Source organism: Pistacia vera, unplaced genomic scaffold, assembly GCF_008641045.1.
Source record: "Pistacia vera cultivar Batoury unplaced genomic scaffold, PisVer_v2 Contig437, whole genome shotgun sequence".
NCBI lineage: Eukaryota > Viridiplantae > Streptophyta > Magnoliopsida > Sapindales > Anacardiaceae > Pistacia > Pistacia vera.
Genome location: NW_022196265.1, coordinates 752,636 through 775,986, shown reverse-complemented (window position 1 = coordinate 775,986; position 23,351 = coordinate 752,636). Strand labels below are relative to the sequence as shown.

At 34.9% G+C, this 23,351-nt stretch overlaps 4 protein-coding genes across 7 annotated transcripts; 1 reads left to right on the top strand and 3 right to left on the bottom strand.

The window, feature by feature from the left end:
• The first annotated feature begins 640 nt into the window (after positions 1 to 640).
• On the top strand, positions 641 to 3,014 carry LOC116144064 (probable ATP-dependent RNA helicase DDX52). The gene is made up of 4 exons (XM_031429521.1): positions 641 to 1,063; positions 2,282 to 2,434; positions 2,707 to 2,758; positions 2,965 to 3,014. The coding sequence occupies exons 1-4, from the start codon at positions 641 to 643 to the stop codon at positions 3,012 to 3,014; spliced, it is 678 nt and encodes a 225-aa protein (XP_031285381.1).
• Positions 3,015 to 4,658: 1,644 nt separating this feature from the next.
• On the bottom strand, positions 4,659 to 6,895 carry LOC116144017 (UDP-glycosyltransferase 74B1-like). Of its 3 annotated transcripts, XR_004130202.1 has the most exons (4): positions 6,122 to 6,895; positions 5,256 to 6,035; positions 5,064 to 5,077; positions 4,671 to 4,805 (listed from the first exon to the last, which is right to left on the bottom strand). XR_004130202.1 is itself a non-coding variant. In XM_031429463.1 (3 exons), exons 1-2 carry the CDS (start codon positions 6,755 to 6,757, stop codon positions 5,298 to 5,300), a joined length of 1,374 nt encoding a protein of 457 aa, XP_031285323.1. In that variant the 5' UTR covers positions 6,758 to 6,895; the 3' UTR covers positions 4,659 to 4,805; positions 5,283 to 5,297. The 3 variants fall into 3 exon arrangements, 2 of the variants coding, with proteins under 2 accessions (XP_031285323.1, XP_031285322.1); XM_031429463.1 differs by lacking the exon at positions 5,064 to 5,077 and having other exon boundaries at positions 4,659 to 4,805; positions 5,283 to 6,035; XM_031429462.1 differs by lacking the exon at positions 4,671 to 4,805 and having other exon boundaries at positions 4,973 to 5,077.
• A 4,712-nt stretch (positions 6,896 to 11,607) lies between these two features.
• Positions 11,608 to 12,499, bottom strand: LOC116144048 (gibberellin-regulated protein 1-like). The gene is made up of 3 exons (XM_031429505.1): positions 12,362 to 12,499; positions 12,072 to 12,150; positions 11,608 to 11,973 (listed from the first exon to the last, which is right to left on the bottom strand). Exons 1-3 carry the CDS (start codon positions 12,413 to 12,415, stop codon positions 11,789 to 11,791), a joined length of 318 nt encoding a protein of 105 aa, XP_031285365.1. The 5' UTR covers positions 12,416 to 12,499; the 3' UTR covers positions 11,608 to 11,788.
• A 2,191-nt stretch (positions 12,500 to 14,690) lies between these two features.
• On the bottom strand, positions 14,691 to 21,824 carry LOC116144046 (protein NLRC3). 2 transcript variants are annotated; one of them, XM_031429503.1, is made up of 17 exons: positions 21,355 to 21,824; positions 20,518 to 20,739; positions 20,275 to 20,333; positions 19,907 to 20,044; positions 18,778 to 18,852; positions 18,576 to 18,659; positions 18,407 to 18,468; positions 18,112 to 18,181; positions 16,788 to 16,863; positions 16,544 to 16,674; positions 16,196 to 16,255; positions 16,013 to 16,087; positions 15,787 to 15,891; positions 15,614 to 15,709; positions 15,441 to 15,521; positions 15,237 to 15,338; positions 14,691 to 15,117 (listed from the first exon to the last, which is right to left on the bottom strand). In XM_031429503.1, the coding sequence occupies exons 1-17, from the start codon at positions 21,680 to 21,682 to the stop codon at positions 15,049 to 15,051; spliced, it is 1,833 nt and encodes a 610-aa protein (XP_031285363.1). In that variant the 5' UTR covers positions 21,683 to 21,824; the 3' UTR covers positions 14,691 to 15,048. The 2 variants fall into 2 exon arrangements, with proteins under 2 accessions (XP_031285363.1, XP_031285364.1); XM_031429504.1 differs by having other exon boundaries at positions 14,695 to 15,117; positions 20,518 to 20,746; positions 21,355 to 21,460.
• Positions 21,825 to 23,351: the final 1,527 nt, after the last annotated feature.

The following is a 23,351-nucleotide window of genomic DNA, read 5'->3' as shown; positions in this document are numbered from 1 at the left end:
CACATCAACTTTGCTTTTTAGTGTTCTTTTTTAAGATTTCGGTGGTGGTTAAACCAAGTATATAATGTAGTGGATATGGTTGATGAGATCGATTGATGAAGAAGAAAGAAGGCTAACTGCATGAGAAACCAAGTATATAATCGATTGATCATGCAACATACTGTCGTCATAAGTCCTTATTCCATCAACAAACATACAATAGAAGTAAAACATAAACATTCAAGTACAGAATTCAAATACATTATCTGGATTATCTACATGATAATTTGGTTAAGCAATATTGCAAATTATAATTTGGATTATCTACATGATGATTTTGGTTAAAGCAATTATGCACATACAAACTTCAAATACATAATTTGGATATCTACATGATGATAATTTTACTTCTATCAATTTCGTCCCGATCTCATGGTTCCAAACCAAACTTCAAATTAAAGGATTATCTACATGATAATTTTGGTTAAAGCAATATTTGATATCTGGAAAGAAAAAACAAAATTAGGAGCAGGAGCATGGTGAATAATCATCATAATCTGGAAATACATGCAATACACATAATCTGGAAATACATGCACATACACATTGCTCCAGATAAAGTTTGCAACGAAATCATTTGATTATGAAGCTGGATTGAGGAATGGCGTGTTATTATCTGGATCGAGGATGGAGCTGTCGTCAACGAATGAGCTACGCGCGTAGATTCCAGTGGGAACGGAGTTGCGTCGTCGATTTCCGGCGAGGGAGGAAGACGAGTCGTCGTTTCAGAGAGTTCAGATGCGATTTGGGTGGGATTTCAAAGAGAAATCTTCGTAGAGAACAGACAACAGAGACGAAGTTGATAATTTTTCGCAGAGAAGAGAAGAAGCTGAGAATTTTTCGTAAGAAACTGAGAGAGACTGAAAGAGAAGAACTGAACGCGATGAGAAGGCTGGTGCCGCGTATTAGGTTTAGGGATTTTAATTGGACGGTTTATCCGTCGGTCCGTGTGGACCGGCGGTTTGATGAAATTATCCAGTTTTCAAACAGTTTAAAGCGGTCTATGCATTATAACGGTTTTAAGGTTGACTTAAACCGGACACGTGACCGGTTCCCGGTCCACTGTTGACCGACCGGTCCGGTCCGGTTTTAAAACAATGAATATTGTCTAGGAAACCAATCACTGAAATTTTCTTTTGTTTTATTTGGATTTCAAAATAAGTTATTAAAAAATATAGGCAAAATTATTGAATTTTTAATCAATTTCCTCTATAAGAAACTATCAATTACTCGATAATAAATGCTTAAAAGTCAATATAAAATATTCCAAGCAAATACACTCATTTGGACTTTGGAGGGCAAAATGATCAAATATCTTACTAAATACTAATACACACTTAAATTGTAAATGCAATTGAAAGAAATATGAAAAATTATATCTACATTTTTATGAGAACATAATTAATAAATTATGTTTAATAATAATGTAATATAAATAAATGAATAATGCAATTGTGTGTGTGATTTTTCCACAAACTCGATGAGTTGAGAGGCATTAGATAAACTCATAATCAGCCCGACTCTATCGGTTGTCGCCCAGCATACTCTCATCAACAAATAGCTGACCTAGCACAAGCTAGTCGCGAACAATCTAAATGATCATTTAATCGATCCCAGATAACTTCATATCCTAGATATTACGAGAGTTATCAGATAACAGCAATTTCTGCACAATCACAACGCCCAATCGAAAAATATCGGAGTATATTTCAATCAACTATAATCCCTTATTTTCGCTATTTTCTTGTACAAACATTGTATAAAACCCTTCAATGATGAAAAAAAGGTTTAGAAATTACATAGAACTATTATTGTAAGCTCCATAACAAATACAAGAACAATGGACGTAGGAGTCGAGAGTTTACCCGCGGATCCTTTGTTATGGGAGACCAAAGAAATAAAATGTAGATGCCAAGAATGATAATCTAGTCTTCTTAGAATCAATGTCTGCTACAAGCTATCAAGTCTCCTCTGAAATCTCTAAAGCTTTTATTTTAAATAATGCAAAACCTTATACGCACTTCTTATCATTACCCAAACAGTAAGTTTTCTGATGCAACATTTTGGACTAGTTTCTCTTACCAATCTTTCCCCTCTTAGGGGGTGTGATCTGTGATATTATAATGACTAGCAACTTTTCTGAGAGTCCTGAACTCTACACTGTTCTTGTTGCTAAACTTCTTTTGCCACAAAATCTGTATTTCAGCGGAGCTAAATCTATAATTTGTTGTTCTTGCTCCAGGCAGACTTTGCTACTTCTGCGGTAGACTTTTTGCATAGGGTTGGTCGCACAGCTCGGGCTGGTCAATATGGACTTGTCACTAGCCTTTACACTGAATCGAACCAGGATCTTGTTGATGCAATTCGTCAAGCAGGAAAACTGGGTCAGCCTGTGGTAATGTGCTGTTTCCAATCACCTGTTTTGATGAGAATCTTTTAAACCATATTAAAGGGAAATAATGACTTCTCTAATTTATGTAAAATGATTTTGTTTTTATGGTAGTAATTTCCCCTCTACAAAGGTATGGCATACTGCACTAAGTGCAGAACAAAGTTTGACTAATGATTAATCATGCATTAGGTGATTAACAATTACCATACATGCCCATTTTGGTTGTTGACCTGTGCCTTCCAGTTGGTCATTGAATTGTTTTCTTATGGGTTCAGGAAACAGCATTCAGCCGAAAAAGAAGCTTTCGAAACAAGCTTAAGAAGAGAGGTAAAGCTTTTAATTGTCTGCCAAACATTTTACATTTTAAGTCTTAAATCTTAAAACAGTGTGAAAGCAGCATTTTAAATGGATCAAATTTTTTGTAGTCAATAGTTGAAAATTACTGTCTTATTGATTTTTGTGTCAAGTGGAGCAGTACATATTGGTTACTATAATAAATTTGAACTGAGATGTAGCTTTTCATATTTTAGCAGGTTCCAGCAAAGTTAGAGGCACATCAACTGTTGAAATGGTGACAGTTTAAGGAACTTGGTACTTAAAGGAGTATACATCCCTTGGGTTTTCAAGTTTTTCTTTCATGTAGTAATGTATATGTCAATGATATTGTACTTGTTCCGTTAAGTTGATACATAATGCTTACATGCTAGAAAGTGAAAGGCACCAGAGCTCGCTATCCTTTTCCCTCTTTTATTTTTGTCTGGGTGCTTTCTGCCTCTACGTATCCAAAATTTTTTATTCTTTTCATCTGAAAGTAATTGTGATCAAATATTTGGACGCTAAACCTTTCATTCAGTGCTGGTTGAGTGGGCTGTAGCAACCTTAGCTGGAAAAACTGAGAATCATTGAACTATTACATACGAGTGGTTCTCATATATTTTGATCATAGCTAGGAGCCAAAATTTACCTGAACCAATCCTTTTTTCTTTCTCATCTCCGAGATTGGCTCTCAATTGCACAGGACAGAACCTCAAATGAATGAACAAGTTTATTTTGGTTGAAATCAATAAGAATCTGTAGGGGGAATAATTAGGGTTGAAATGTGCAAATAAAAATGAAAGTGGATGTGACTCTGAGAATCTTGGCATTGGGACCGCGCAGATCCTGTGGGTCTAGAGATGAAGAAATTGAGGGTGGGACGTTAGTAGACCCTTGAAGAATGGTGTTTTATAATCTGGAAGCTACTGGAAGCTGATTGATGAGAGTATAGTTTAATTTAGAAGACGTAAGGATGAGTGATTGAGATGACGATGTTAGTGTGAAATCAGACCATGAAATCCTGTGGCTGTTTCAGCCTCCAATTGTAGTATACTTCTTGATGTCTTGTTTGCAATTTGAGAGAGGTGAAATCTGATACAATTCAACTTTAGATAAGATTTGAATTGGATTAATATTTCATGATTTGAACTTTTATAATATATTAGGTGAATTACATTCTGATGAGTTTTAGTTATCCAGGACTCTTTAATTTTTATCTAAGTAGTATGGTGTGTTTTAAATAACAGATTAAAAGTATGGTTGGTAGTATCTTACGATACGATTCGATATAGATTGTCAACGATACGTATCAGAGAATATATTATAAATCTTTCGATACGTTAATATATATCCTACGATAGATACGTATTCATTCATACATTTAAAAATATCGATACAAATCAATACAACTTTATTAATTTGGCTCAAAAGCTTAAAAAACTTTTTGGGTTGGATCTGGGTCATCCAACTCGGTTCACTCAAATCTACCCAAATTTACTCATTTTGCAAGGAGAAAGTGAAAAGGCAGATGTGTTGCCTATTTTGCATGATAATAATAACACAGGTGGAGATATAGATATTAACATTAATCTTGGAAATGATATAAATGATTTAGAGGAAATGATATAAATTCTTAATTTTGTGATTAATTTTGATTATGTAATACCATAATTTAAAGGAGTAATGCTACATGTACACCACTTATTACATCATTTTCATTACACTATCACCATTTTACTAATAATTATTTTATTATAATGTTAAAAATTCAAAATAATTAAATATTTGTGTGGATGTAGGATATACCACGTCATAGTATAATAAAAATGATATAATGAGTGGTGTAAATGTAACATTACTTAATTTAAAGTCAATAATACCACTGAATTTTTTAATTAAAAATTTAATATTTTATTAATTTTTTGAAAAAGTTGTATCTTACAATATATAATTCGAAATACATACACGATTTGACACGTAGCCGCACTTCACTTACGTATGATAGTAGAACTTTTCTTCTCAAAATGTCAGCTTCTTTGTGCGCTTCACCTGTCACCAACTGCAAACATAAATGTTTTTAGTCCATGGCTTTCTAGCTGTACATATGGTATTATTCATGTTTGTTATTCAAGTTCTAGACACTTGAAAAATACTGCCTCTAGAGAACACGTAAACCTAATACTTTTTGTTACCATTAATGCTATTAACTAGCATTGTTAAATGTTATTCACTCCAAAGAAAAGGTATATTATTATTTATTCTTAAGATTTTCTCACAAACACAAAGAGATTAAAATAAGAGCAACAGAAAACAATACCGCAAATGGAAATATGGGGTAATAAATTGCCAATCAATTTAAAATGAAGTAAGAATGTTCTTAGTTCTATACACAAATTCCCCCTTAAATCATTGGATTCTCTAATATAAAAATAGAACAATCAAGAAAATAAATGGCTATACATTATGACACAAATGGGGTTTTATTTCTGGGATAATACTAGCTTACTACAGAGGCATTAATCAATTTGTATTACACCTCATGGCTGTCCAATTACTTTGCTTTCCCATTTGAACGCATCAAACTCTCCACAAATTCATTGATGTTCTTATCAGAGCTCCCTCCTTCGCTAATGGCTTCTTCTGCCGACTTTTTCCACTTACTAGCATTCCTCTTAATTGCTTCGCTTCTCTCCCCTTCCATCACTTCCTTCAAACACTTGACAAATTCTTCTTTCCTCACTATCCCTTTTTCATCCTCCTTAGCTCTAACTCCCACCTCCCAATTTTCCTCCACATACTTGGCGTCAGGCAGCTGATCAGCCCATTGCGGCATGCCCACCATTGGCACGCCGAGGCTCAGCCCTTCAAGCGTCGAGTTCCACCCGCAATGTGTCACGAAGCAACCCACTGCTTCGTGTGCCAACACTTCCAGTTGGTTGCACCATGTCACGACTAGACCCTTTTCTTTTGTGGACTCTGTGAACCCATCTGGCATTTTGTCAGATTGGGATTCTCTGATGACCCAAAGGAAATACAAATTGCTTTCTTTCAATCCCAAAGCAATCTCTTCCATCTGTTTTGTTGTCAGTGAGACCATGCTGCCAAAAGAGATGTACACCACTGATTGCTTTGGCTTTGTTTCCAGCCACTCAATGCACTCTACTCTAAACGGCTTCCACAGACTCGATCCATATCCTCTGTCACCTTTGATCCGCCCGTCCAAGTATGCCGATGGCACCATCGGACCTATCAACTTTCCCGGCCATAGATCTGATACGCTTCTCGCCTCCTGTTCATTTTAAAATATAAAAACAAACACTATCAGATTTCAACCGTATACAAAATTTAATATGATTTATGAGTTAAAAATGATACCTGGCATTCTAATTCTTCAAAAGTATTACACAATATCCAATCAGCCTTCTCCAAGTTCGAGAACTGACTGACTTTCATGGTTAAATACGCCGGGTAACTTTCTGGAAACCTTACAAAAGTGGGCAAGTCAGAGAAGTTAAACGGAGGCAACCCAGGTATTGACAACGGAGTGTCTTCCGGCTTTACAGGTAGAGTCAATAAGCCATGGTGTATACGACAGAAAATGGCGCAAACAGCAGCTGAATTCGTAAAGAACGCAGCTCCATACAAGCCATGTTGCTTGGCAACATCAAGAGCCCAAGGCAGAAACGAGTCATACACAATGCAAGTAACAGGGGTAGTAGAGTTTTCATATTTTTTAATGAGTTGAGACAAAGTTTTTGAGCCATTTGTAGCAAAAGACTTAAGGAAAAAGTCCTCGTTTTTAGCTTGAGCAAACCCACCTTCATCGAAACCATCGGAGATGGGCTCAACTTGGACGTGCGGTGCACAAATGGACTTGACGGTGTACTGGGTGGTGGCTAATGTAGCCTTCACGCCTTTACAGACCAAACGTTTTGCAAATTGAAGAAGAGGATTTATATGGCCTTGGCTGGGATATGGAACCAAAATTACGTGGCTTCTGTATTCCTTCATGACTAATTTTTTTGTCTTTCAATCTCAGTGATGTGAAGCTCCATTGCTGCCGTGCATGCCCACCCTTATTTATAGTGGAGATGAAGTAAATTTTTTCCTAATGAGTGCGAGCGACATTTACCCACCCAAGGTTTACCGAATTAACAAGTTTCCATCTTTATATTATAAAAAATTTTATACAGTATAATGTGATAAAAAATAAATAAAAAAATAAATTTAATAAGTTTAACTTTTTGTTTTATTCCTTCATTCATTTTTTATTACCTCACTTTGTACGTAAATCTTTTTAAATATAGTGTTATTGTTGATATAATTGTCAAATGTGCTAATCTTTCTTTTAACTGGTTGAATGTTTGGCCGATTTGTGGCGCCCCTGACCCCCTCTCACACCCCACCCCACCTAACCACCGCCGACACAATCCAAAAACCAGACGTTAAATCTCTACAAGTGTAATCTTTCTCTTGTTTCTGTTTTTCGAATCCGTTTCTCTGAAGGGTCTGATACAATCCAAAAACCAGACGTTAAATCTCTACAAGTGTAATATTTGAACTGGGTTTCTTCACTCCAGGGAACTCTTGCAACTACTAAGTCTACTATATTGGCATATGGTACAAATCATTTCCCCTTGCGCGATTGCCACTTGTTTGGGTGGTCGTGGTTGCAAATTTGATGGTGGTGAAGAATAGCAGATTGAGGCAGATATAGGGATGAAGAAAAGGTGGTTGAAATAAATTGAAAGTAATATGGTTATCTTTTAATTCTACGGGTTAAAAAGGTAAATTATTAATTTATTTGTCAAGGGTAATTTGATAATAGCACTGTTTATACTGAAAAATTGTTAAGTTCTGGAATTTACGAAATAATAGGTGAAAACTTGCAGATTGATGGGTAGATGGTGGTGTTAATTCAAGGATGGGACCTGAAATTTATGAAACGGTGGGGACACGTCAGTGTTAATTTAAGGATGTGACCTGGAATATATGAAACCATGGGTGGATACATGTCGTGTACCCTTCAATTGAAATTATTGAACATAACCTAACGTCTCCAACTTGATAAACCATCCTTTCAATTCAGAAGATTTCTTCCACGTTTCACCCATTCTTCAGTGCCCCTTGTCAAAAGAATTTATCTTCGCTTTCGTGTTTTTAAAATTAATTAACTATTGGCAAAATTTATTGAATTTTTAATCAATTTCCTCTCATAAGAAACTATTCAATTACTCGATAATAAAATGCTTAAAAAGTTCATTTATAAATATTCCAAGCAAATACACTCATTTGGACTTTGGAGGGCAAAATGATCCAAATATCTTACTAAATACTAATACGCAAATTACTATTGTAAATGCAATTGAAAGAAATATGAAAAATACATATCTACATTTTTTATGAGACAAAAATTAATAAAATTAATGTTTAATAAATAATGTTAATATTAAATAAACGAATAATGTAATTGTTGTTTGTGATTTTCCATCAAGCTTGATGAGTTGAGAGGTATTAGATAGATTCAAAATTAGTCTGACTCTATCGATTGTCCGACCCAGCATAAGCTCGTCAACAAATAGCTCGACCTAGCACAAGCTAGTCACAAACAATCCAAATGATCATTTAATCGATTTCCAGATAACTTCAGATCCTAGATATTATGAGAGTGATCAGATTAACAGCAATCTCTGCACAATCACAGCGCCCAATCGTAAAAATATCGGAGTTATATTTCAAATCAACTCTAATCCCTTTATTTTTGCTATTTTCTTTGTACAAATATTGTATATAAACCCCCTCAAATGATTAAAAAAAGGGTTAGAAATTTTTCATAGAACTATTATTGTAAGCTCCCACAGCAAATACAAGAACAATGGAGGTAGGCTTGAGAGTTTACCTCGCTGAACCACTTTAAAAATCTTATTGTCACTTACTTTATTGCATTTTATAATTTATCCCCCGCTGATTATATGTAATCACGCTCACATCTGTTCTGATTCCACCAAGGTCAATCAGATTTCTTTGATTGGTGCGAATTTTCGTATCAACAAGAATTATAACAAGTATTTAAAATTTATGTTTCACAAAGATTTTATATTACTAGTAAGGAATAAATATACTACACAAAAAAGGAAATTTTGACCCAAAAAAAATAATATTAATATGGAGCACGAATAGGAAACTATTAATTTGTAACACAAATAAGGAAACGTTAACAAGGAGATAATAATAATAAAAAATAATATTGACATGGGAAAAAATAAGGGAAATTTGAAGAAAATTATCATTATGAGACAAAAATAAGGAAAATGTTGTTGTAATACGGAACAAAAATAGGGAGAATTTAAACAAAAAACATTTGTAGTATATATATATAGGGGCGGATCCAGAAATCTTTATTAGGGTGAGCCAAACAAAAATTTTTAGTTCTAAAATTGAGAGTGGGCCTCAATTTTTTAATATTTGACAATAAAAATTAAGGGTGGGCCAAAGTCAAACTAAATGGAATAATGTATTTAATTTTTGTTTTTTAAAAATTGAGGTGGGTCATATAAACTTTGGATCCGCCCTATATATATATAAATATATATATATTATATATATATATATATATATATTATATATATATAGAGAGAAGAGAGAGAGAGAGAGGGGAATGAGGAATTTTTTTTTTTTAAAAAAAAAAACGTTATATGGAACAAATACAGGAATTTAACAAATATATATCTATTAATCTGTTCCCCAAATAAGAGAAAAAAAAGTATAGTACACAAATAAGAGAAGTTTAACCCAAAAGTATAATAATAAGGAAAATTTAAGAAAAAGTATCAATATGTCCAGGAAAATATAAGAAAGAAATATTAAGGAAAATTTAAAAATAATAATAAAATAAGGAAAATGTAAGAAAACATTTTATCATGGGACACAAAAAGGTAATTTTTTAACAAAACAAATAAGGATTAAACAACTAATTTGAATAAAAGGACATAAAATTAAAATATTTAATTTATTATTATTGCCAAAATAATCAAAGGTGGTAAAAGGTATGTCGTGCTGATTAGGTTTTCCTAATTTTTAATGAATATTTTATTTTGTATATAACTTTAACTATTAGGGGACGTTTAGATCATATAATGTTTTATTATAGAGGTATATTATATTAACGGAAAGAAAGATCACCTTGAAGATTATTGGGAATGTTTAGAAAATGTGTTTAGTTTGTTCGAATAAATTGGTGAATAATATGTTTGGTTTGGAGGATAAATTGGTGGGTATGTTATATAGATTACTAAATTGCCCTCCTTTTTAAATATTAATATAATAATATTTTTTATTATTATATTTTGAATCATTTCTTTTAACTCTCTACATTTGAAATTTTGCTAAAACACTCCGCCATATAAAATTTTAATTAGTAGCAAAATCACCCCCACCAGCCCAAACCACTGTCGGTAGCCAACCACCACCATCGGTCGTCACCGATAGTTGACGGAATGGCGCACGACTAGCCCTATATGGTCGACCATGCGTTGACAAAGCCGGAAACGACCATGGATCACAACTCCATGACCGGAATTTGGCTAGATCTATGGCCATTTCACGGCCAAATTTGTGGTCGTTTCACAGTCAGATCTTTGACTGTGAAATGGCCATAGAAACGCTAGATCTGGTCGTTTCTGCCATAGATCTGTGATCCATGGCTAGAAAAGGTCTGACTGGCACACGACCGGTCAGATCCAGATAGTCGTACACCATTACGGCGACTGACGCCGATTGCCGGCAGTGGTGAGTCACAACCGGCGATGGTCTTAGATGGCTAGGGGTATTTTGTTTACTTTTAAACTTTTTTGTTGCTGGGGTGTTTTAGCTAATTCTCAAATGTAGGGGACTGGGTAATTGTTATTTGGTAGACATTTGAGGGTAATTGTGTCCAAAATGGTTTTTAATTAAGGGCAAAAATGGGTAGAAAAATTAGATTACCCGATAATGTTTTAATAACACCCCCTAACAAGGTAATAAAATTATCCCCGATATTACCAACAGTAAACATTGTTTACAATAAAATATTACTGTAATATTTTGTTACTTACAAACCAAACACAAGAATCTTGCAAAATAAATGAAGATTACCTCCATTATCTTATATACACCCGATCCAAACGGTCCCTTAATATATAGTTAGTAACATCGATTTAGATAAAACAAAAAAGCAGTATATAATAAAATTATTAAATTTTAATATAGGATAAGTATAGTTTTCAATATGGTCAGCATGAATTATAATAAAATAAATATTTATTATTTGGGATTTTGTTTTGAAGATGGGATGGAGATGACCATTCCTATTGAGATAGAACATTGATGGCATGATAGAGAATGAGAATGGACATATCAAAATGACAACTACACTTTGCTTTTGATTTTCATGAATATTGTTTTTTTTTTTATAGGAATGTTTTAAGTTTTATGTTAGAATAATAGTATACACAAAAGCCAATTCATTAGATAATGATGAATTATAAATGTTACATACTTTTATATATAAAAGAAAAAAAAAAAAAAAACTTTATAGGTGTAAAAGTACTTATCAAGTTATAGAAAGTGAGAAAATAACAACGTAACTTAAGAAAAGTAGTCAAATTCAAATGCATGCCTGTTTTCAAATTCAACTCAATTTACTTCTTATATATATATATATATATAGAGTTAATGAAACTTTCTCTAATAAATTCCTTAATTTAAAAGTAAATAAATAAATTCGCTTTAAATTTACACCTACTTGATAGTGTTTAAAAACAAAGGAATTCAAAAGATGCAGATAGTTGGCAGCATCGGGAATGAAAATTAAGATAAGATATAGAGAGAGAAATTGAACTTGATTGTTAATACAGTAGCTCTCAAACATGATACACCACATCAACTAATTACCAATCTAATATAAAAACACACATCCATCTACCTAGCAGAAACATTCAACTCTAACTTGGGATTAATTTGTTGATGAGAAAAGATAGGCTTATTGTTGATGGAGACGGGTGATTAAGGGCACTTTGTCTTGTTGCCATGAGTAGTCATGTCAGTATAGCATCTTCCACACTTCTCTCGGTTACCAGAGGTGCCAGGAGGAACACAGTTGCACCTCTTACAGCATGTCCCGCACGCTCTTGTGCAAACCTTTTGCCTTGAATGCAACCGGCACCTTCCCTTGCACAACCCTGCACAATCTGCAACAACAATAATATAAATATTACCATTACTAATTAATTAATATAAAACTCTAAACGCTAAAACGGATATTAGTTTCTCAAAAATATATATAAACCTAAGAATGTCAAGAACCCTCTTTTAGCTCCTTTGACCTCCTGGATGTTTTTTTCTTCAATCTTGACATCAGATGAAACCTGCAACCACAACTAGTATGTTAAGACAGGGACCTCAACCTGAACCTGCCTTTCGTTGTATGGATTTTTATATTTCCTTATGAAAATTAATGAAAGAAAGATCCAAAGAGTTTCATGCAATAGCCTAATTTTTTTTCCCCCTTATGTTGTTTTGTTTTCTTTAAAACATGCAACATGTTAAAATACAAGATTATTCTCTATACTAATGTACCTGGGCTATGCATAAGAGCAATACTGTAGCCAGAAGGACGAAGCGTAACGCCATTTGGTGTAATGTACTGGTACTTCTACTTCTACTAAAGAGTTAGCAATGCTTTGCAATTTACAGGATTAGAGAACTCGTGGTGTTTAATTTATAGGCAGGCGTTTCTTCGTAAGACAATTACAGAATGACCCAACTACTTTGCAATTTTCTACACACACCTTCGCGACGGCGAGAATAGTTTGTTTTCTATATATTGCGCATGCACATAGTTCATGGCAGGTTTAATGTTTCATCCATCATCTTTCATAAGTAAATCGAATGCGATATGTCTTATTTGACTATGACATAAATTACAAGAAAATGTACCGTGCGTCCCATTAGCTAGCTAAATCTTTTACTAGAAAGAATTCGTGTTGTATGTATGAACATTATGTATGGAGCATCAGAAAAGGCCAAAACAATCATCCATGGATTGAGGGACATGCGTCCATTTTGTAAATATTCAAAGATTATAAAATATTAAGAGGTGATATTGGCAATGCGGTAAAGCTGTATCCCATCGGAGCCAAAAGTTGAGTTGCACAGACATTAAACATTGTCGTTATCTGATTATGAAGAAAGGAATTGAAGTAATTTTAGGTTTATATATAAGAGAAACAATCAAGTTCAGTTCATTAATTTCATCATATTTATATGATTACATGATTCATCCTTATCTGCCGAGGAACAGTCAGAAGAAGACGACGAAATGGCAATGGCAGAAGGTTGGATAGAGGAGAAAAAGAGACGTGACAGTCATTCTTAAAGGGAGAGATGAGTGATAGCAGAAATAGCGTAGTGTCCTCTAATATTGAGCTGGACAAGGGACATCTATGTTCGTTTTATATCTCCATGCATGTATTAATCCTATCTCCTTCCCCAGCCACAATAATACTTTCACAAACTGACACCTCACACTCACCCGCTAGCTGGAAGATTACAACTCTCTCTGTATAGTGGATACGTAATAATAAAACACGTCATATAAATTTTATGCATCAATCAACGTTATTCAAAATTTTAATGAAACCCTTTTGCTTGATATACTTTAAAACGTTTTCTTTCCCTTAATTCATTAACCCCATTGGACGGTCTTAAGTGGGTGAATTGCATCTTGATTATGTTAATCATTCCACATAAATGATTCCATGTACTTGGATAAGCGTAACACTGGCTGGCATTATTTCCGAAGGCGACCAGAGGCCGTGTAAGATAAGTCCATAACTCAAGTAACAACAAGAGCGCTGATTTCAAAGACAGCTAGGCAGGACATGAATATTGAAGACCCCAACAGCAACCAACCTTTATGCGGTGCAAATGAAATTAGGTAGGCGTTCCCAATACGGCAGGCATTAGGCATCGAGTAGAGATGCCACTTGTGATTCATGAAGTCATGACACCAGTTATTAACATGCCTCTGTATTGGCTTTTGTATATATGACGTCCACATTCATATATAAATATGCCCAGCACCCACCCGCCAACTAATACACACTGAATCACATGTTTGGCCTCTTTACCACCACCACCACCACAAATAGAGTAACGATTATGATTAACACCGGCTAATCAGTCTAAATAATGAAGGCATTGAACCATCAAGTATGAACATGACTCATGAGTAGAACATTACCACATAAATCATCACAGTAATTAAGAAAACACTTCGTTGACTACTGTCCTCCAATTCAGTTAGCCACTGCATTAACATGGATTGGAGAGTAAAAGTAAGAAACCTGACATCAAACGTTTGGATGGCTACCGAGTTAGGTTCAAAATTAGGATATTTAAATGTCACAAAAAATGGATCCAAATGCTTAAATGGTGCTCACACTGACAGGAGAAGAGAAAGTTTTGGAAGAGTTGTAAAAGTTCTAACTTCAAACAGCAAGTGCTATTCAGATTATGTGCAAGCCTCTATTACCATCAAAGCAAACAGGAACAATAAACAACTTAACTCTCCACAGTAATCATCCTTGTCTCTTACAGTCACTCAATAGCTTAAGCAGGAATACTTCATCTCATATATCTCTGACGTATCAAAATAAATTAAATTCTTCTTCTGGTCAGCTTGACTAGTATACACAGACGATAAATTAAAATAGTATGTCCATTCGCTTATCGGTATCAATTGTTAACAAGGTCAGCATGCAATTTTAGAATCTCTATAACTACATTAGACATGCTAGAATAATTCCAGCATATAAGATCCCAACCAAAGCATTATAATGCAGGGACAACTGCAAAATGCTCACTGACTTAGTCCAGAAGCCAATAGACTAAGTTAACCAAACCAGGAACTCATGAGCATAGTTACCTTCACACATGACATTTAAAGAATAATGGAACTTCTCACAATCATAATCAAGAAGATAATGAGCAGACTGACAGAGGAGAAGCTGAGAAAACAATCTCAAACTCTACCAATAAAGAACAAAAAATTTCAAGAAAAATCATAAAAATATTATTGTAAAGCTAACTACAATTCCTCAATGTCAAAATTCCATATTTTCCTCAGGTAGTGGATGTTAGTAAGACCACCTGTATCTAACTTGAAAGATAGAGTTTACTTTGCCGGCACAAGAATAAACAAAAAGAATGGGACCTGTTCTAATACATAACCATAAACTACTTTTCACTATGTGAATAATCTCCTAGAAAAAAATGTTGACTTCTTTCTCACTCATTTCAAATACATGATCTCTTGCATCTGTGAGAGCACTCTGCATGACATAAAAACTTCCATTATGAAACTTATGCACCAAGAATGAACAGAAAATACCAACGTGAAAGGTGTTGCATAATATATATTTGATCAAAGACTAAAAAAAGAAGCATTTACCTGTCCAAATTTTGTAAGGAAGTTATTGCTAAGGTTTAGAGATGTGACTGCCACATCTTCATTGGCCTTGAGTGCTTGAGCAATAGCAAAAGCCCCATCATCCTGTGTACAAACCCAACATGAGAAGGATACTGTTGCTTTGAAAATGAAATTTTTTTCGTGAAAAAAAAAAAAAAAAAAAAGTAAGTGAAAAACATATTTTACCCTTATTTCATTAAATGCTAAATCAAGTGATGTCAAAGCTTCATTGACCACTTTAAAGCTGCGAGCCAGGCACTTTGCACCCTGCAAAGAATCAATGCACAATGGAGAAAGTGACATAATATGTAAAGTGGCCCAAAACAAGAAAAAGAGATTACTATCAGTTAGGAACGAACTTCATCTCTAAGTCCATTAGCCCGCAAGTCTAGAACAGATATGGTGGTATTATATCTCAACATGTCTGCAACAGACTCTGCACCATTTGCTCCAATCTGCAAGCACTTTCATGTCATAAGTGTAAAACAAAATTCATGAAATAGACAAGAGAGGCTCACAAACACAGACTCACCTGACACCAACCGAGCTTTAGGGTGTTTATGTTTCCGTGGAACTTTAGAACTTCTGATAAAGCCTTTACGCCATCAGTTCCAATGGGATTATAAGAAAGATCCAACTGTGTGAGTGTGTGAGAGAGAGAGAGAGAGAGACAGAGAGAGAGAGAGGAACTGCATCATCATGTCTAAAATAATAAATTATACCAACAAAATATATCAAAATGATAGTAGAGGAGTTACACTTGTAATGATTGAATTATCTTTCAAAATTTGGGCCAGTTCACTTGCCCCTTTGGCATGTATGTTATTTCCCCCCTGTAATATATTCACCATTTTGCTCCCTCAGATATGGTTTGTTAAAGACCCCTAAAAAGCAATTGAAAGATACAAATACAGTTAAGTAGAAAAGCAGATTCATCTCACCAAGTCTATGGTGGTTATTGATCGATTCTGCTTAAGGGCATCTGCAATCTTTTCAGCTCCCTGATAAATTGTCAGCAATTAATATCAATAAAGAAGTGCAAATCTACAGTTTTAAGTAATTTAATCTATCAGAATGTCAAATATATGAAGTTATGATTTTTTTTTTTCCTGAACAAGAAGCCTCCATATGAACTTCCTTACATCCAAATAAAATTCTGTCAAAACTCATTGCTCCCTGTTATTGCTGTCAATCCATCTCAAAGAAGTCTACATAAACTATACTAAACTTAAAATGATTAACGGCATACTCAAGAAACTTACAAACATAACGATTGAGAAAACTTATACCTCATCACCAATGTCATTCATGTAAAGATTCAGCCATAACACGCTCTTGCTGTTCTTGATATATTCTGCAACATGAAAGGCACCTTTTGCACTGATAGAATTATTGCCAAGGTCTAGAACTGCAATTTTCCCTGAAGTGCATGTAAACTATGTGAGACTAAGTGCAATACATTTGAATTGCAGACTATATAGTGAGAAACTTATGTAACTTTTAGTGTCAATTTGTTATAGCAAAATGTCGAACCTTTATGTGAAGATAAACCTGACATCAAAGCACGAACTCCCTCATCTCCAATGGAGTTTCCGTGAAGATGAAGTTCCTGTATAATTTAGCCATTAATTTCATAGCCTGTAAAATGAAATCAAGCTTGTTCACTGAATTTTCTATGTGATGTTCACACTTCCTGGTAAGATCGAAGTAGAGTTCACAGATTTGGACTGTCTTTATGGCTCAATAACTATAAATAATCTGTGGCTAAAGTGGGAGTCTTCATTCTTCATATTGATAAATGAACAAAAAGTATGCAAAACAACTATCTATTCTTCTGTTGTCAAGACTTAATCATATTAACAATGACAGACGACTCTCAATATTGCTTATCTACCAAACTCTCAATGTTCTCAATTACAGTATTCCTCCTAGATTAGAAATGCAGTTGCAAATTTAATATTGACTCCAAATATCATTCTTGTATTTTCAACCCAGTATCAAGGACTTCAAACCATCTCTTACCACGAAGTCAAGTAGCTTGTTTTTAATTTAAATTATGCAAAGCAACCAAAATTGCTTGGGTCAGTCTAGCTGTCGAGATACTTGGGATTCATTAAACATTTTTGCCCTTTGGAAGGGTAAAGAAAGCCAAGATCATGTGAAAATGTCCAGTACTGACCATATTTTGGGCAATTTAGCAAAAAAGAAACAGCCAAAATTTTTCTGATGAAAAAGAAGAGAAATCTGGTAGTTTGTGGCCAAAATTCATCTTCATGCATCAATTTGGGCTTCGGTGGCAAAGGAGTTTCAAGATTCTTCTTTCCCCTTTATACATCTAAAGAGAAAATGTGTTGCGCTGATTTTTGTATATAGAAGAGTCTTCTTTGTTATCAAGGGGATGGTTCAATTCCGGATGTAGACATATGTTTATAATAGTCTCCATATGGGCTGTTCACCCCTTCTTAGGGCTTTGGTTCTGTAGGAGGTCTTCTAGTTCTTTTTGTTGACTTCAACTCATTTTTCACTATTAATGCAAAAGAAAATAAAGAAAATAAAAGAAAAAACAGCTTCAACAAGGACAAGAAAAAATACAGAACTCGGCCAGAATAGGATAACCAAACAGTGCATTCAGATGCATCATTGCATAATTTTAATCATCAACTTCATCTATGAATCAGAGTTATCTGGTTTATGTTTGCATGAATATCATATTCACAAAACTTGATAGACCATTTTTCCAGGAGAAATAATGTGAAACTCCTTAATAAACCATAAGTAATAAAAGAAATCTATGTGAAACAGAAAGAAGAATATAAATTAAAAAAAAAAAAAAAACCAAAGTTAATAAGACTTGTACCCGTAATGACTTGTTCCCTTCAAGCCCTTTAGCCAAAGCATTAGCTCCCAGTGCACCACCATAATTGCCACTTGAGTAATAACAGATGTTAGCATAATTTCAAAAGCAACAAAAGGAAAGTGCATTACCATAAATTTTTAATCTTACGACTGAAAGTGAAATATATTTAGGATATTAACAGTTGAATAAAAAAATGCATGGATAAATGGAATTTATTTAAACTAGCATGAAGCTGACACAATAACAATAATGATAATAACAATTGTAGGCAACAACATGCAATAACTTTACTCACTTAAGATGTAAGCTCCTTAACGTATTGTTCTCTAGAAGAGCTTCTGCAAGACCTGTAAACCCCTTACTCCATTTCCAAAAAGGGGTCGAAAGCCATATTAGTTTCACAACTTTTTTGAATTAGATCTATGTAAAAATTATTAAAAAAAAAAAAAGAATGTTCTGCATACAGAATACTCGATCATATTATTGTTCAGTTCAAGATGACGCAAGCTTGAATTTTGCTTCAGCAACTCGGCAATAGCCTTCGTACCCTGCACAGAGAAGGTAGTTACAGACCAGGCATATCACTGCTTAAAAGGACATTTTTCTCTTTGAGGCCCTTGAATAGACTTATCAGTTGACTAGTTTCTCATGTGAAAATAAGCTAACCTCATCACCCAAGTCAATACTATTCAGTTGGAGCTTCTGGATACCAGAATTGTTCACCAATATATCACATAGGCACTGCAAAAATTGATAGAGAACCCAAATTGGAGCACATAAGAAGTATCACAAATATCTACACAATAAGTGGAGGATAAAAATTCAAAACTAAGCCCATAGGGTACTCTCACATATGAACATGATTAATATCGTATGTAGCCAGAGCTGACAAAATGAAAATACAGAAAACTGAAAAAGGATTCAGCGTGAAATAAGTCACAGAGTAAAATTGTTTACTCATGACCATTACTAAGGTGAAACCTCAAAGAATGGCACAACTCTATCTGCATGCATAGAATCCTAACAACAAAAGTCAACTCAATATCACACACTGGACATCTACAACATTATTTTGAATAATTTTCAAAATTGCATTCTGGATAGAACAAGCATCAAGATTCAGAAAGATGATTTCCAGAGCTAAATTTCTTTTTGTATAGAGACATTGTGCAAAATGTAATAAATAATTTTTAAAAGCTTCCTCGAAAAGTTACTTTGTTATGCTTCAGGATGATTGGTAATCCTAGTAACTTCATCCTGGGTGAGGATTCTTTATTGACTGGGTTACCATGCGTCTCTACATTGTGAAGACCCAAACTCATAGCCATACATCATTATGAAGGGTAAATTTGAGATTGACAATTACAAAGAAAAGTAACAGAAGAATTATAACAGCAATCTACAGACTAAAAACATAAGTATCAATACATTTCAATATCAAATAGTTTCACTTTTAGCAACTGAAAAAAAAAAAAAAAAAGTTTGCAAAGGGAGAAGCATAATGGAAGCAAGACACAGAAATCCAGATTCAAACTGTCCGGTGTTAGTATAAAAACTTTCCCCATACAAATTAATAGCCTCTTGAAAGGAATCATGCCCCAACTCCCAAATATGAATAAAAGAATACACCTCAATGGAAATAAATAAAAAGTCACTAGTCAACCTGATGCAGATTTCAGAACACTATGATCTGAAAATATCTTCTTACCTGAGATCCTCAGATATGGCCAATTCCAGACTTGATAGATAATTTAAATTAAATTTTAAAAGCAGTTGTAACATGACTTGAGCTGACCTTTACTCCTTCATCTCCAATAGGGTTTCCAGAAAGATTAAGAGTATGTAATGCAATGTTTGATTGAAGAACACCATCAAAGGCTTTAATTCCAGAAGCAGTTATTCCATTTGCAGCAAAACTTACTTCCTCTGCAGTCTGAGACATAACAAGGATATGCTAAATAAATTTATAAAGATAATTGAAACATCATCTCAGCTTTCCAGTATAAGCTATAAGCATCCAAGTATGGCAAAGAAGCACAAGAAAATAAGTCAAAGTGACAATGTTAGATAAGTCAATAAAACCATAGAAACTATTGCCATGATCAATAAACACGAAAAACAATCATAAATATAAGAGCAGCAGTAAGATTCAAGAAATCTAACCTGATTGTACCCTAAGCTTTCCGCAAGAAAAAATAGTCCCTCATCTCCAAAGTTGCGTCCTGTCCAAAAGTTCCATTGAAGGAAAGCACACTTTCGTTATAAGAAATTGATTAGCCATTAAAGAAAGAAAATTAAAGCCACAAATTGATATCAGGCTGAAGCAAGAAAGTAGTGCAAAAGAAAACAAATAATCTATTTGAGATATGATATTCATCTCAAAAATTTTATATATATTGAGCACACCTGACATGTCAACACTTCTGAATGACCTGAGCTCTTTTGCAAATTCATTGAGTGTTTGCTTTGATTCTCTGAATAACTTAGCAGTGAAACCTGATAGCAAATTCGTTCCTGGAGCAACAGACCATTTAATTCCTTCTGCTGCTTCCGCAGGAGGTTTATTCTCTCCTGATGAAGGTCGTTGTGGTTTAGGCATAAGGATTTTCTCCACCAATTTCCATAGAACTGTCAGCTGAAGACATAAATTAGAACAAGCATCGAGACACATAACAAATAAATTGCCTTATGTTTATACTAGTTGGTTACCTAAATAATCAGGAGTTAGCTACATGATGATTATAATGCATGAATGCTAATAATATCACCAACAAGGGCATAGATACAAATTAATAAGTTTCACATGAAGTAATAAGCTCGAGCACAAAATATGTATTTATGGGAGTAAGTAAAACTATAAATGAAAACTTACTAAGAGCAGATATTGGATTAACCTTTACCAATAAAAAAATAACTTGGTTACATTGTTCATGGCCATATAGTTCAACTAAGAACGGTCTTACTAAAGAAAAACCTCAAAGAGAAGACTCTGATTTAAAGCTGTTGGTTGAGGCATTGCTTTGAGAAACATAGTTAAATTGAGTTTAATATTGGACCTTCTGACATTGTTAATCACCCACAAAAACCAAATAAAATAGTTTTTAAATCAAGAAATTGACCTCAATTCAACACTACACTTCCAATTGAAACTTCAATCCTATAGGCAGTTCTCCATTCCTAAATATCAACACAATTCTAGTAATGGTAAAACAACCACAATAACAACTAACAATATTTCCATACCAAAAGTACCAGCGACAAACACGACGGCAGGCACAACAAATGAGGCAATTTGTTTGACCGGAGCACTAGTCAAAGCGCTCTCACTCTGAGACTGTCTATACACTCTTCGGCCGGTAGTTGACCGTCTCGGGCCTCCCTCGGCCCCAGAGGCAACCGCTACAACCAAACGCCTAAACCTGAAACACCTTTTCCTGCCATTGAACAGCACCGTAATAGGACGGGGCGCATTGTGAGAATGATAAAAGGAGGCAGTGGTGTTTGGAAAAGGATGGGAGCGGAGAGAGGACTTGGGATTAGAATAGAGAGAGGTGGTAGAAGTCGAGCCCATGGAAGGGCGCTTAGAAAGCTGCTTCTGCAGAGAAGAGAGGAGAAGCGAAATGATAAAGCGGGTGGCGGGTTTGGGGTGGCTTGGTTTAAGGCTTCGAGTTCAACTAAACCAACGTTCTCGAACTCCCTTTTAGCTTGATCTGCTTCATCCGCCCTTCCGTTTTACCCCAATCTAAAATTTTTATTTTATAAAAGTGAAATATATTTTTAAAAGAGACAACTTCCCTTAGTACCCCTGTGTTTTCGTAAAAATATGCGCGTGTCAAGTTTGGGACCTTTCAACATAGAGGACCCCTGTATTATCTAAAAATATGCACAAACCATCCTTTTTACTAACACCATAAATAGGACACTAATGTTGTAGGGGTATTTTGGTAATCTCCTTTTTAAAAAAAGGTAAATTTCATTAAAAAAAACAGAAACTATACAAAAACTAGGGGCATTCTCCTAGAAGAGGTCTAAAGAAGACCAGAACATATGTGTCCATCTTTTTTGGACAAAAAGATGGGAACAAACACCCAAATGGGAGCACATAGGCTCCAAACCAAGGAGAGAGATGGCATAGGTGTCCTAACGGAACTCGCAGGCTCAAACCAAACAGAAAAGAGAAAATGGGCATAGGCGCCCGACATGAGCGCACAGGCTTAGAACAAACAACACCAATTAGTCGGATGGGCTCCAAATGGCTCTAAGTTGAGGATGGATGGCATACTTGGATGCTAGGTTAGAAGCTCGATCTCGGACTATGGAAAAAATCTCATCGGTGATCACATGCGAGGTCTTGCTCTTATGACTAAACACACAATTATTCCTTTCACACCAAATGAAGTAAATTGTGGCAGTAAAGACTAATCGAGCAAGGAGATGTCTGAAGTCATCCTTGCGNTAAGCTGAGAATGGATGGCATACTTGGATGCTAGGTTAGAAGCTCGATCTCGGACTATGGAAAAAATCTCATCGGTGATCACATGCGAGGTCTTGCTCTTATGACTAAACACACAATTATTCCTTTCACACCAAATGAAGTAAATTGTGGCAGTAAAGACTAATCGAGCAAGGAGATGTCTGAAGTCATCCTTGCGTCTATGATGCAGAACGGTCCACTAGAGTAAAGCTATCCAGGAGAAAAGAGGCCTGGCTATGAGGGTTTTGGAAGAAACCTCTCCCTAGACTAACGCTATAAATGCTCATGTGTCTCGATCCTAGAGCCGCAAAGGACATAGTCAGCAAAATCAGTGAGGTCGTGGGACTAAAGGTGATCCATGGTATGAAGTCCCTGAGTGGCCAACCAAAGGATAAATGAGTGTTTGGGGATATGCCTTGGAAACCATAAGAGATGGTGTAAAGAGTTCACCTCTCGCCTATCTCAGATTAGTTTCCAAGCTGAATCAACAGAGAACTTGCCGGAAGGGTGTCCTTTCCAAATAATGTAGTTGTTGATCTTGAATCTTGGAGCCTGAGTGATGGAATCCCAAATTGGCTAAAGAGCTAGATTTCGAATAGGAAAGGTCCAAATGTCATCAACAATGATATCAAAAACTCTAGCATCCCAAGGGAGCCCTGTGGAGGATAAGATTCGAAAAGAGAAAATATCACATAATTGATCGTGCTGTTAGAGTAGGTGCCCTAAAGCCAATCATTTATTGTAAAATTGATTATTTGTAATAATG

What these genes read in the sequence shown, in the direction of transcription:
- LOC116144064 (XM_031429521.1), top strand. Translation starts at nt 641, where the DNA reads ATGGCGTGTTATTATCTGGATCGAGGATGGAGCTGTCGTCAACGAATG. An exon ending in GAAAACTGGGTCAGCCTGTG is followed by an intron (nt 2,435 to 2,706) that starts GTAATGTGCTGT and finishes TTATGGGTTCAG; the next exon opens with GAAACAGCATTCAGCCGAAA. An exon ending in AAACAAGCTTAAGAAGAGAG is followed by an intron (nt 2,759 to 2,964) that starts GTAAAGCTTTTA and finishes ATATTTTAGCAG; the next exon opens with GTTCCAGCAAAGTTAGAGGC.
- LOC116144017 (XM_031429463.1), bottom strand. Translation starts at nt 6,757, where the DNA reads ATGAAGGAATACAGAAGCCACGTAATTTTGGTTCCATATCCCAGCCAA. An exon ending in TTGAAGAATTAGAATGCCAG is followed by an intron (nt 6,036 to 6,121) that starts GTATCATTTTTA and finishes TAAAATGAACAG; the next exon opens with GAGGCGAGAAGCGTATCAGA.
- LOC116144048 (XM_031429505.1), bottom strand. Translation starts at nt 12,415, where the DNA reads ATGGCGTTACGCTTCGTCCTTCTGGCTACAGTATTGCTCTTATGCATA. An exon ending in TGCTCTTATGCATAGCCCAG is followed by an intron (nt 12,151 to 12,361) that starts GTACATTAGTAT and finishes TTGTGGTTGCAG; the next exon opens with GTTTCATCTGATGTCAAGAT. An exon ending in AGGGTTCTTGACATTCTTAG is followed by an intron (nt 11,974 to 12,071) that starts GTTTATATATAT and finishes TTGTTGTTGCAG; the next exon opens with ATTGTGCAGGGTTGTGCAAG.
- LOC116144046 (XM_031429503.1), bottom strand. Translation starts at nt 21,682, where the DNA reads ATGGGCTCGACTTCTACCACCTCTCTCTATTCTAATCCCAAGTCCTCT. An exon ending in AAGGGAACAAGTCATTACGG is followed by an intron (nt 16,864 to 18,111) that starts GTACAAGTCTTA and finishes TAAATTATACAG; the next exon opens with GAACTTCATCTTCACGGAAA. An exon ending in AGGTTTATCTTCACATAAAG is followed by an intron (nt 16,675 to 16,787) that starts GTTCGACATTTT and finishes CATGCACTTCAG; the next exon opens with GGAAAATTGCAGTTCTAGAC.